The sequence below is a fragment of the Strix aluco genome, chromosome 13 (genome assembly GCF_031877795.1).
Source record: "Strix aluco isolate bStrAlu1 chromosome 13, bStrAlu1.hap1, whole genome shotgun sequence".
NCBI lineage: Eukaryota > Metazoa > Chordata > Aves > Strigiformes > Strigidae > Strix > Strix aluco.
In genome coordinates this window covers 1437083-1449980 of record NC_133943.1, presented here as the reverse complement: position 1 = coordinate 1449980, position 12898 = coordinate 1437083, and the positions used below count along the sequence as shown (strand labels likewise).

The 12898-nt window shown below is 55.4% G+C and overlaps 1 protein-coding gene across 3 annotated transcripts in view; it reads left to right on the top strand.

Moving 5' to 3' along the window:
• The window catches only part of ARHGAP26 (Rho GTPase activating protein 26), a 145884-nt gene that overhangs the window by 20933 nt on the left and 112053 nt on the right, over positions 1 to 12898 (top strand). For all 3 annotated transcript variants that reach the window (XM_074838129.1, XM_074838128.1, XM_074838130.1), the window contains exons 2-9: positions 938 to 1033; positions 2014 to 2075; positions 2471 to 2542; positions 3786 to 3887; positions 6460 to 6570; positions 7422 to 7526; positions 8267 to 8396; positions 8787 to 8887. In XM_074838129.1, the coding sequence (XP_074694230.1) occupies positions 938 to 1033; positions 2014 to 2075; positions 2471 to 2542; positions 3786 to 3887; positions 6460 to 6570; positions 7422 to 7526; positions 8267 to 8396; positions 8787 to 8887 (779 nt within the window). The remainder of the gene's footprint in view (positions 1 to 937; positions 1034 to 2013; positions 2076 to 2470; positions 2543 to 3785; positions 3888 to 6459; positions 6571 to 7421; positions 7527 to 8266; positions 8397 to 8786; positions 8888 to 12898) is intronic.

The following is a 12898-nucleotide window of genomic DNA, read 5'->3' as shown; positions in this document are numbered from 1 at the left end:
CCTTGACTGCACCTTGGAGAAGCCTCCGCTGTACTTTTCCACCGGGAAAGCTCCCAGTGCTTTCCCTCTCCCAGGGATGGAGCTGTGGGCAGGATTAGCTCCAGGGCTTTAAGTAGAGACACTCAGAGAACAGCTTTAATGCTTGGAGGAAGCTGCGAACTCCCTTATCCCATGGGGAAAGCAAAGCACTTGAATTCTTCTGCGGTTATCTTTTGGTTGTTGGTGTGCGAGAGGAGGAAACAGTCTTTATGTACACATGCATGTTTTCCACCTGTGCTTGGAAAGGAAGAAAAACCACGGAATGTTTGGACTTTGAATGAAGAAATGCTCAGGGGAATTAGCTTTAGGTCTTCCTACCACTGTCCATGTGCCTGCAGTCCCTCGCCTTGCTCAAGTTCCCCTCCGAGCCGGCTGCCCTGCGGTGCCCGGGAGCGTGTGTCTGCGTGCGCAGGGTTACGGGGCCGGTTCAAAAAGCCAATCCTGGATCCGCTCAGGTCACTGCAAGTAAGAACTTAATAGGATTCAGATCTCGGAGAGAATCTGCAGCTTGGAAAGCAATAAACCTCGATGTTATCACCCGTACGTGGTGCCTTCGTTCAGCAGCTCGGGGAGGCTGCGCAGAGGTGCCGTCTCTTGGGGGGCAGTGGGGAGCTTCCCGCTGCCCTGTGGCACTGGGCTTGAGCTCCCACATACTTCTCACGGTATTTTGAGGTTTAATCTCCTCTAGTGTATTTTGGCGAGTGCTGGCCGGGACCCCTCAGAGCCCCATCCCTGGGGGAGAGTGCAGGAGAATGGCAGTGCTCTTAGGGCTTCCCCGGTGCTGGGGGGGTCCCGTCGGATGGGTCCCTCCATGGGACGCATCCGCCTGTGTTGTGCTGTTGGTGGGCTTTTCCCTTTTCTAACGTCTGTGTTTTCCCTTCTCCTGCTCTCTCGGCAGACCTGTCGGCGGCCAAGCGCAAGTTTGCAGACTCCCTCAATGAGTTTAAGTTCCTCTGCATCGGCGATGCTGAAACGGATGACGAGATCTGCATAGGTGAGTCCTGGGGGCTGGGTAGCCCTGAAGCCACAATCCAGATCCCTGAGTTGAGCAGGGCATGGGGGAGAAACACACACGAGGACACTGAGGGGCCTGGGGATTTGTCTGGGTGCTTTCCTGCATTCTGGAAATGGCAGAGGTTCCTCTTGGCAGAGGTTTCTCCTGGTTCAGCATCAGCAAAGCCTTCCCAAGGAAATCAGTTGTTTCTTGGCCTAAATCTATCCCTGCCAGATAGGGAAGGAAGAAGATTGCCTGTATCTGAAACCATTTAGATTATCCGTCCCTTTGGTGTTGGAGAGCAGGGATCTGGAGATGTGGCCATGTTGAAATACCCTGCAAGAGGCTGTGCTGTGCAGGAGGGGAGCAGCAGCCTCACTGCCCGGCTGCAAGAGCGAAGGAGTGGGCAGCAGCCAGCAGTGCCCAGCCTGGCAGCACCCTCCAAGCTCCCACCATGGAGCTTCTCATGGCGCAGGGCAGCAGCTTCAGCCGCTTCGCTCCATGTTATCCTGCTTCCACACCAGCTGAACTTTGTGAGTTTATTCTGCACATCATCTGGAGGCAGGAGAGCAAATGAGCTTTAGCCCTGATTTATCTTGGCTTATTTATTTGTGCCCAGCACAGATCGCTTTCTCATCCAAGTCCCCTTGCTGCGACGCATGTGCTGGCAAGCTGCTGCTCATGCGACGAGCGCGGCCGAGGCTGATGCCGAGCCAGATCAGTGACCGGCTGCGGGGGAAGACAGGTTTGAGATGAAGGTGCAGTGCTCCTCTCTGGAGGGGAGAACACCCCGCAGGGGATGCTCTGCTACCAGGAAACCTTCCTAGGGAGAAAGCAAAGCTGATAAAACCCCCCAAACCACCAACCTCCTAAGCCCCCCAAAGCACAAACAAAAAAACCTTGTCGAGTCCCGCTCTTAATTTAAAAAGAAAAGAAAACGTTGTTAAATGTTTTTAACTGTGTGGATGGGTCCCTTCCAGCCAAGTCTCTGCAGGAGTTTGCCACAGTGCTGCGGAACCTGGAGGATGAGCGGATGCGCATGGTATGGCCCTGTCTGCTGGGAACGGGGCGGCTGGCGGCACCGGTGCTGCTGCGGTGGGTGGTTGTGGTGCTCGGGGCACTGTGGCATGCGGCAAGCCCGGGTGCCCCTTCCCTTGCCCAGGGGAGAGCAGAGGGAGAGAGGGTGAACTTGGATTTGGGGGCACACTTGAAGACCATCAGTAATGGTGTCTTGCTGTTGGAAAATGGCCGGTGCTGGTGGGACGAGCCCATCGGCCTCCCCCTGGACCTCAGCTGATGCAGGACTGGAGGGGGTGAAGTGTCGAGGTTCCTGTGGGCTGCAGGGGAGTTTTCTGGGAAAGGCTGTGAGTGGCTTGGGTGTCTGGGGCTGAGCTGGGCAGAAGGTGGTGGGTGAGTTGTGCTGGTCTTTGCCCACAGATCGAGAATGCCAGCGAGGTGCTGATCACGCCGCTGGAGAAGTTTCGCAAGGAGCAGATTGGGGCTGCCAAGGTGAGCTGCTGCTGCCCCAAGCACCATGCCCTCTGGGACACCCTGCTGGGGCTGAGGAGTGGAACCCAGAGCCGTGCGGTGATGGCCGTGGTGGTGGCCCCGGGACCTGACGTGCTGCATCACCCCCAGGGGTGTGGGAGGGGGGGTGCTGCGCCGCTGCGGGGTGCACATGGGGATGATTCAGCTCCTGGGAAAGTGCCTCAGTGTTCTGAGTCCACCTACAACCAACTAACATCCCAAGGGCCAAAAATCGCATGCCAGTTGAAGTGAACTTTTTTTTTTTCTTACTCCAAGCATGAATTAGCATTTTCTTAGAGGGGTTCTCCGTTGCCTGAGCCCCCCAGTCTGTGCTCTCCACCCCCGCCATGTCACTGAGTGGAATCTGGACCACTTGTGGCAGGACGGGCGAGCCCGGGGAAGCTGCGGTGTGGCTGAGGGCGTCTGTGAGACAGCCTGGCCCCCTTTTCTTTCCTGTCTTTGTTCTGAAATGAAAACCTCTGTCTGCGGCTCTCCTGTTGTTATAACAACCTGCTGCTGCCTGCAAGAAGCCCATGCCAGCCCGGCGGGGCCATGTTTGCATGGCAGCAGTGTGCCTGGCTCCCCGCTGGCACGGGAGCCACGGCCCAGCCCAGCCAGGCTGTCCTGGCTCTGGCAGCCAAAAAAAAGACAAAGAGGGCTGCTTCATAAGGGGCTGGTTATTAACAGGTGGCAGCGGTGGATTTTGTACTGGTGAGTCGGGGTGGCGAGGCTGGGATGAGAGGTGCGAAAGAAGAGTTAAGGTTGACATCCTCCTTTAGGGCCACAAGCAGCCAAATTTCCGTGTCATCGTCCCAAGTGACACAGAGGATAAGCTCATGCAAGGGGCGGCCAGGGATGGGATGTGAAGTTGTGACGATGTGCTGGTTAGCGGGTAGCAAACGCTTTCCTCGCTGGGTATCTTTGCACCTGCCCTGGATCTGGATGTTTTGCCAAGCCTCGGGCCCTGGGAATAGAGGAGGGGCTCCCCCGAGTCTTGGATTTTGGCAGTGTGAGCTGCTTTCCTGGAGCTGCCTGGTGCTCACGGGTAAAAGCAGCTTCACCCGCTTCCAGGTGATGCCCCTGGGCCCCATCTCGGGCTGTGCAGAATGGGGGTAACTCCACCTGGGACTTGCGGTGCTGCCTGATGCCGTAGGGATGCCGTGGAGCCTCACGGCTGCTCTGGTGCCGTTGCGTTCAGCATCACACTTTTTGTTCTATTTTGTAGGATGCCAAAAAGAAATACGACAAGGAGACGGAGAAGTACTGTGGTGTCCTAGAAAAGCACTTAAACTTGTCTTCTAAGAAGAAAGAATCCCAGCTTCAGGAGGTGAGAGCAACCTCTGGTCCTCCATGTCTAGCTGTAACTCAGCTTTTTGAATGCTTTGCGCAGCTTACAGCATTGGTTCTTCTGGCTGTAAACTAATTTTTTCCCCTCATTCTGGCTGCGAGCGGTGGATTTTCCCCTCTTCCTTTAATCAAAGGGGACGGAGCTATTTTGATGAGTAAATCAGAGAGATCCCAAAAAGGATAGTAATCAAAAAGGAGAGAGAGTTTGTAATTAAAGAGCATAACAGAAGGGAACTGGTTCTGCTGCAGGCTTCCCTTGTGCCAGCACGAATCACGGATGTCTAGTTTCCTTCTCTGAAAGTGGCTGCGCTGGCTTTGGGCTTCACAGGAGGAGTGATCAGGCTTTAAAACTGCTTTAGGAGCCTGTTACTGACTCAGGATGCAGTGAGCTGCCGTGCCAAATGCCTTCCTGGATGAGTATGCTGAGTTTTCAGTCACTTCTTCCAAGTTTGGAATTCCCTGCACTGGCCCAGAGCTGGGCTGGTCCCTGCTGGGTGTGTGTCCCTGCCTTTGGGCACGATGCTGGTGTGCTGCCGAGCTGTTGCTGGGGGAACTGGTGGGCACTGGGGATGGCTCCTACTCTGGGATAGTTCCGGTGGTGGTATGGTGCCCGGCAGAGTTGGGGACTCAAGAGAACGGATCTATCTGTGGCACAAATAATCATCTTCTGCCAAATCAGGGTTGAAGAGGGGTGAGAGTCAGGGTTGACATGCCTGCAAGCTTTGTCCTTGCGTAGGTGTTCTGGGTTTGTAAATAACTTAAGAACCCAGAAGATGGAGAGTCCCATTCTCATGGCTTTTAACTAACCCTTTAAGCCTGTTTTAGTTCGTGTTTGAACCACTATTGTGAGACACGGGAACGGAAGGATTTCTTTCTGGGGAGGGAAGGAGCCGCTTGTGCCTGTGAGGTTGCAGCAGTGACTTTTAGAGGTGTGATCCCGTGCCCTGGGCAGGGTATGGCCTGGAGGGGCTGCCCGGGAGCCTGGCGCAGCGGGATGCGCTGCGGGTGCGTGTGGAGCAGCGCTGGCTGCTGGTGCCATCTGCTGGCATTTTCCACCCCAAACATTGACTTTGGCTGCGAAGGCTGGAGGAGGCTGCAGCCAGCTCCCAAGTTCAAGTCTTGGGACCTTCTCCCCTGGGGAGCTAGAAGATATTCACTGGTTCTGGTGGCTCAAGCCCCACCGAGGAGGGGGGTGCCTGTGAAAGAGCAGTTCAGTGTGTGGGTTGTGAAACGTGGATGAAGCATCCAGTGGCACGTGGGAGCACTCGCCCCGTCTGGCACCCGCCCTGCTCCCTGCCCGCCCTGCTCCCTGCCCACTGAGGGGCTTCCCGGGCAGGGGGCTGCAGCCACGGCAGATGTATGCACACAAAAGGTGCCAACGGGGTGATATCGTTTTAGGGAAGTTAACACCCCCGTTTATGAGCAGTCCAAAGCTTCACTAGACACACTGATGCCCTAAGGGAAGAGCGTTTGTGTCCGGGAGATCTGGTGTTTTATATTTCCTAACCTCCTCCCGCTGTCTACATCTGGAGGGCGATAGCGGCCACATGTGCAACTGCTGCAGCGGGGCAGGGAGAGGAGGAAACCATGGGAATTCTCTGCTGCTTTGGCTGTTGACCAATTAAATAACACACAGAACCTAATCTGCCACTTAACTCCTGGCAAAGTTATTTGATTGCATCATATTTTCTGCTTTTCAGAACTCCAGTTTGCTAAATAGCTCAGCCCGCGCGCCGCGGGCGCACAGCACAAAGGCTGCTGGCGGGTCGTGGGGAACGCGGGCCGTTTCGTGGCAGTGTCACACAGAAAAGCAGGAGCCAGCTGCTGCCCAAATGCTGGCAGGTGTTTGCCACCTGAATTTGCAGGCAGCAGCCCTACGTCCAGCCCCGATGGGATGTGCGGTGCAGCGAATCCTCCTGCCCGGGGGCGCGGCTCTGCCTGGGCCCAGCGAGGGTCTCGCTGACACGCTGGGTTGCTCTGTGCAAAGTGTCACTTGCAAACGTGGCAGCAGCGTGTGCTGGGGATACCTGTGTCCCTCACCCTGCTTTCAGTGCAGCAGCTCTGCTCTGCTTGCGTGCCAAGGTTTATTTTTATGCATTTTTGGGGCATATTTCTATTTTCGCTCACTTGGGCTTTACGTGCAAAGCAGAGGGGATTTGTTGCTGACCCACCATAGTGACACGCTCGCTGGAGAGGGTGGTGGGTGCGTGTGCTGCCCGGTTCGGCCCTGGGACGCTCCGGACATTCACCCGTTGTGGCGCTTTCCAGAAAGCAGAGAATTGCCTTTTATTGTCAAGTATGCAGTGACTTCTCATTTTTCTCGCTTCTAATGCGTGCTTTTCTACACAGCTGTCAGGGAGGTGAGAACATGAGTCATTTTTAGCTGAAGAAAGAGCTGTGCCATCTGTTCAGCCCTGGACTGGGGTCTGAAGCTGAATTTGTTCTGCACGGACACGTTCCCATTAGACCCAGATGTCCTCTGGTGGCGAGGCCGAGCGCTCCCGGTCAGTAGTAACTTTGTGTTTCTTCTTTAATCCCCCCGGCGCTTGCAGGCAGACAGCCAGGTGGACCTGGTTCGGCAGCATTTCTATGAAGTCTCCCTCGAGTATGTCTCCAAGGTGCAAGAGGTCCAGGAGAGGAAGATGTTTGAGTTCGTGGAACCTGTAAGTGAGCGCTTGAACCGCCTCAGCCTCCAAAAAACTGGGTGATTGCGTGGAGGAGCTGGGGCTTGGGGGAAATGAGGCTTCGGTGTGGGGCATCCCTGCAGTGGGATGGCTGGGGGGTCTCCAGCCTCACCCCGCCAGCCCTCCCTCAGAGGGAGATTTGGGGGGAGGAAGCACCTGTGTGAGCCCCGCTGTGTGGAGCTGCTGACTCAGTGGCCACGTGCACGACGGGAACATTTCATTTTTTATTGTGTGGACACCTCTGTCATGGTGGGCTGGACTGCAGGGCCCGCTGGCAATTAACATTAAAATAGGCTTGATTTTGGGGGGAAAAAAAATAGAACTGTAACATCCACAAGGGAGAAAGTGTGGGAGTGACAAAACAGGAAGAAAAAAGTTTTCTAAGATCTACCTTTGCTCAGGTACTAAGTCCTTTAAAGCTCCTCTGGGAAGTGACAAACCTCCCTGACTCCTTGCAAAGGTAATTCCTGCTGAGCCGGGAGCAGCTCGGCGTGGGGAGCGGTGCAGCGCAGGGACGGGCAGCGTGCTGCCTGCTTTGCCTCACACCTCCCGGCCCTGCTCTCCCTGCGCCCGGGGCTTGGGGAGGGACAAGGGGTCCTGGGGCAGGGGCTTGCCTTGGTTTTGGGGGAAGGAGGCACAGACTCGGCTTTGGGAGTTTTTGCCTTCAGAGGAGGTTTTGCAAGTGAAACGAGGAACAGGGCATCTTGGCAGGGATGGAGCTGGCCCCTCCACCCTGGGGCGTTGCAGGGACGCTTCCCCTTGGCAGCGGTTGCTCTGAATGCAGCTGTGGGTCTCTACTGACCGTCTTGATTCGTTTTACCCCAACGCAGCTGCTGGCCTTTCTGCAGGGGCTTTTCACCTTCTACCACCACGGCTACGAGCTTGCAAAGGACTTCAGCGATTTCAAGACAGAGCTGACAATCAGCATCCAGAACGTAAGTGCCTGTCGCCGTGACTATCCCGCTGGGCTAACTAACACTTCTGATAAATTTTAATAAAGGTTGTATTATCCCTTTTTGTGTGCCATCAAGCAAAGGCTTTGACTGTGTCATTGAAAGCAAATTCTTTTTTGTAAATAATGCTTCATCCTGTACACAGCCTGCTTGGCAGGTTGTTCCCTAGGACATACCAAGCGCAGAGGCCCAACGTCCCTGGGCAGACGTTGCTGTGTGCCCTGTGATTTTTAGTGAGGGTTTCAAACCATTTTGCAAGTGTTTCAAAGCGCTGTTGGTTCTGGGAAGTGCAGCGCTTTTTGCTGTCGCAGTCTGCGGGCTGTGGAGCAGAGCCCTTCGGCTGGCTGCGGCCGTGGGCAGTGCGCGGTCGGTGCCTGCACGCTGAACGGGTGTGCAGGGCTTTGGCCAAACAATTGCAGCTTTGCTTTCCTCTCTTGTTATAAAATTACTCTTTTTCTCCCAGGGACACAGACAGGTTTAATTCTTTTGAAACAACTTTTTCACAAAACTCGTAATACAAACAACTTGCCAATTGTCGTAATATTTTTCTTTTAGCTTAAATCCAGGCTCAGGAAGAAAATCTGTCCTGTGGCTGAGGGTGGGCCTCCCTGGTCCCACTTCCCACAGGGGCTGTGGTGACCCAGCTCTGGGGTTCCACCCCTGCAGGGTCCCTCCTCGCTGGGCCCACACACTGGAGAAGGCATTCCTGTTTTAATTTGCAGACAAGGAATCGTTTTGAAGGAACGAGGTCAGAGGTTGAGTCTTTGATGAAGAAAATGAAGGAGAACCCTCATGAGCACAAGAATATCAGCCCTTACACGATGGAGGGTTACCTCTACGTGCAGGAGAAACGTAAGTGTCGGGGTGGGGAACTGCCTGCCAGGGCAATGCGGCGAGTGGGCAGCGGAGGAAGGTGGTTCGTCAGCATGTGGGGCATGAAGGATGACCCAGGAGGCTCCAAAATCTGTGGGAGAGAGGGATCGGCCCGGTGGGTGGGATATTAAGGTGGCAATGTGGGAGCCAGGTTCTCCCTGGGAGGGAAGATCACTGCCAGGACCTGTTAAAAGTCTTTCTCCTGAACAGAGCAGGGGGTAATAATGCTTAATCCTCTTGCAAAGTCCAACCAGAACCATAGGTACAGAAATCTGTCATGTTAAATGGTTGTTAAACACAACAGGTTATTAACGGGAGGGCACTGAAACTGTACTAGTTCTGGGAATAAAACCGGCTTTTGCTTTGTAGGTCACTTTGGGACTTCCTGGGTGAAGCATTACTGCACGTACCAGAGGGAGTCGAAGCGGATCACGATGGTGCCGTTTGACCAGAAATCTGGAGGAAAAGGGGTGAGTGTCGACAGGCAGCAGGACTGTATCCTGGGGGTGTGCTGGGAGGGACCGCGGAGCTGCTGCCCGCACGTTCTCCCAGTGCTCAAGGGGAACTGTTTTTAGCAAGGTGACACAAAAACAGATGAAGTAGGTCAGATTCATTCCAGGCTGAGCGGGTGCCTCATGGGGAATTAAAAAAAAAAAAAAAGGACAAGCAAACTCCCAAAGCCTCACAGATCTTTGGAAACTGTCAGCTGTGCTGAAGGCAGAGCTGATTTCCCAAGCGGATAGAGCCCCTTGGTCATGGCTCTGTTTCATGCTCCAGCTCCATATCCCAGGCTGGTGTCTGCACACAGCTATTTGTAAGGACAAGGTTGCAGCAGCTGCCTCTGGGCTGAGACTGGGCCTTTCTCCTCTTGCTTTTAGGTCTGTCCTTTACTTATTTAATTCTGTTTGTGAAAGGAGAGACCTTTAAAAGCTGAAACGTGTGCAGCTGCGTCTTCGGTTCCTCTCTTGCCATTCCTGGCGGTGCTGGGCACACGGTGGGTGGTGCCGCTGCACCATGCCCGGTGAGACTGGGGCTGTCTGGGGGCTGGGAGTAGAGCGGGGTCGTGCCCTGCGTACCCACCATGCTCCAGCTCCGTCGGCGCCAGCTCCCCAGCCCCTCATTCCTGCTCTGAGGCCCGGAGAGGAGAACCTGCTCATGATTTTTCTCCTTCCCCAATGCCTATGACTTGGCTAGTGAAGTTTTTTTGTTTGAGGTGGAGCCACAGGAGAGGCAGGAGCTGCCCTGGCCCCCGAGGGGCTGTGGAGGAGCAGGGAAGGGGGGGGAGCAGTGGATGTGGGGCGTGGGGGGCCAGCGCACGCCATGTGCCCCACTGCTCCTGGGGCAGCTGTAGCTGGATCTGGCTTTGCTCCTCTATACAGCAGGAACAATAGATCCCCCCCGGAATGTTCCTGGCTGGGACGGTTTGCAAACATTATCCTCTTGCAGGGGAGCGCCTCGGGTGGCTGGACAGGCTGCCGCACGGCTCCCTGCTGGCAAAGGGAGCCAGCCGTGGGGAGGACAGCTTTTAAAATTCATTTCCTCTTGCCTCGGAGCATCTTCATTATAACTCAGCCTTAAAATATCCCAGCCCTGTAATCATCAGCGGCTGCGCTGTGTTTCATGCAGCCTCTTCTCATCTCACGGCTTCCCTGGGGCGCGGGCGCTGCCGGCATGACCACGAGCCCTTCTCACGCCGGGCAGGAGCCCTGCTCTGGCGTGCTGTGCCAGCCACTGCGCCGCTGCGGCTGCTCGCCCGGGGGTCTCTTGGCTTGCCTGATCCTGCCTACACTGGGGCAGCTCCCTCCGGGCTGCAGGGTCTATCGGTGATGACTGACACGGGTGTCGGGGCGTGGAGCAGCCCAGGGGCTTGTGGCCGCAGTGCCGGGGCATTTCGGGGTCTGCCTGGAGCCAAGTGACAGGCGATGTCGGTGCTGCAGGAGGGGACCCATCGCTGCTGGGTCACAGAGGACACTGCCCGTGGTATCAACCCCTCGTGAATGTGCCTCGGGCTGTGGCTGCAGCCGGATATTAGTGGGGTGGAAGTGGGGGCATTCCCTGAATACCGGGCGGGGAGTTGGGCAGCCTGGGAGCAACCCAGTGCCAGCAGCAGGGCAGGCTGGGGAGGACCGGAGGCACGTGGCCTCTGCTGGCCCCTGGGGGAAGCTCTGCAGGGAGTTCCCTCAGGTCTGTCTTCCCGGGTCTGTTCAGGGTCCTTTTTCTGGTCTTTTGTGGCAGCAGAGATGCGAGGGTTACCGATGTGTTAGAAACCACAGAAACACCTGAGAACGGCCATGTAGGAATTAGGGCTTCTCCCCCAAAAAGATGGCGGGAACAGTAGCCCAACTGAAGTGCCTCTGTGCCAACGCACGCAGCATGGGCAACAAAGAGGAGGAGCTGGAAGCCACTGTGCAGCAGGAAAACTAGGACACAGTTGCCATCATGGAAACGTGGTGGGATGACTCGCACAACTGGAGCGCTGCAAGGGGTGGCTGCAAACTCTTCAGAAGGGGCAGGCAAGGAAGGAGAGGTGGTGGGTAGCCCTGTATTTCAGGGAATCTTTTGGCTGTCTAGAGCTTAATGATGGTGCTGATAGAGTCGAGGGTTTATGGGCAGGAGCTGTGGGTAAGGCCCACAAGGCAGATAGTGTGGTGGGAGTCTGTTACAGACCACCCAGCCAGGACAAAGAGGCAGACGAAATATACTATAAGCAGCTGGGAGAAGTCTCACAATCGCTAGCGCTTGTTCTTGTGGGGACTTCAACCTCCCAGACGTCGGCTGGAAATACAGTGCAGTGGAGAGGAACCAGTCCAGGAGGTTTCTGGACTCAGGGAAAAAAAGAGAGTTTATGACCTTTGGAAGAAGGGGAAGGCAACTCAGGAGGACTGCAAGGATGTTGGGAGGTTATGCAGAGAGAAAATTAAAAGGGCCAAAGCACAACTAGAACTTAATTTGGCTACTGCCATAAAAGACAGTAAAAAATGTTCTATAAATATATTAGCAACAAAGGGAGTGCTAAGGAGAATCTCCATCCTTTATTGGATGCGTGGGGAAACATAGTGACAGAGGATGAGGAAAAGGCTGAGGTACTTAATGCCTTCATTGCCTCAGCCTTTAATAGTGACATCAGTTGTTCTCTGGGTACCCACCCCCCTGAGCTGGAAGACAGGGATGGGTAAAATGGTCAGTGACCTGCTGCACCACTTAAACACACACAGGTCTATGGACCGGAGGGGATCCACCCCAGGGTGCTGAGGGAGCTGGCGGAGGTGCTCACCAAGCCACTTGCCACCATTTATCACCAGACCTGACTCACCAGGGAGGTCCCAGGTGACGGGAGGTTAGCACGTGTGACACCCATCTACGAGAAGGGCCGGAAGGAAGATCTGGGTAACTACAGGCCTGTCAGCCTGACCTCGGTGCCAGGGAAGGTTATGGAGCAGTTCATCCTGAGTGTCAGGCACGTACAGGAGAACCAGGTGATCAGGCCCAGTCAGGATGGGTTTATGAATGGCAGGTCCTGCTTGATCTCCTTCTGTGACAGGGTGACCTGCTTAGGGCATGAGGGAAGGGCTGTGGATGTTGTCTGCCTAGACTTTAGTAAAGACTTTGCCACCGTTTCCCACAGCATTCTCCTGGAGAAACTGGCTGCTCAAGGCTTGGACGGGTGCACTCTTCACTGGATCAAAACTGGCTGGATGGCCGGGCCCAAAGAGTGAATGGAGTTAAATCCAGTTGGTCACAAGTGGTGTTCCCCAGAGCTCAGTACTGGGCCAGTTCTGTTCACTATCTTTATCAATGATCGGGATGAGGAGACCGAGGCATCCTCAGTAACTCTGCAGATGACACCCAGTTGGGCAGGAGTGTTGATCTGCTGGAGGGCAGGAAGGCTCTGCAGAGGGTCTGGCCAGGCCGGGTCGATGGGCCCAGGCCAATCACATGAGGTTCAACAAGGCTCAGTGCCGGGTCCTGCTCTTGGGTCACAACAACCCCACACAGCGCCACAGGCTTGGGCAGAGCGGCTGGAAAACTGCCCGGAGGAAAAGGACCTGGGGGGGTGGTCAACAGCGGCTGGATGTGAGCTGCAGTGTGCCCAGGTGGCCAAGGCCAACGGCATCCTGGCTTGTGTCAGGAGTAGTGTGGCCAGCAGGGACGGGATCATCCCCCTGTACTCGGCACTGGTGAGGCCACACTCGAATACTGGGTTCAGCTTTGGCCCCTCACCACAGGAAAGACACTGAGGAGCTGGAGTGTGTCCAGAGAAGGGCAACGGAGCTGGTGCAGGGTCTGGAGCACAGGTCTGATGGGGAGCGGCTGAGGGAACTGGGAGGGTTTAGTCTGGAGAAGAGGAGGCTGAGGGGAGACCTCATGGCCCTCTACAACTCCCTGAAAGGAGGTTGGAGTGAGGTGGGGGTTGGTCTCTTCTCCCAAGTAACAAATAACATGACAAGAGGAAACGGCTTCATGTTGTGCCAGGGGAGGTT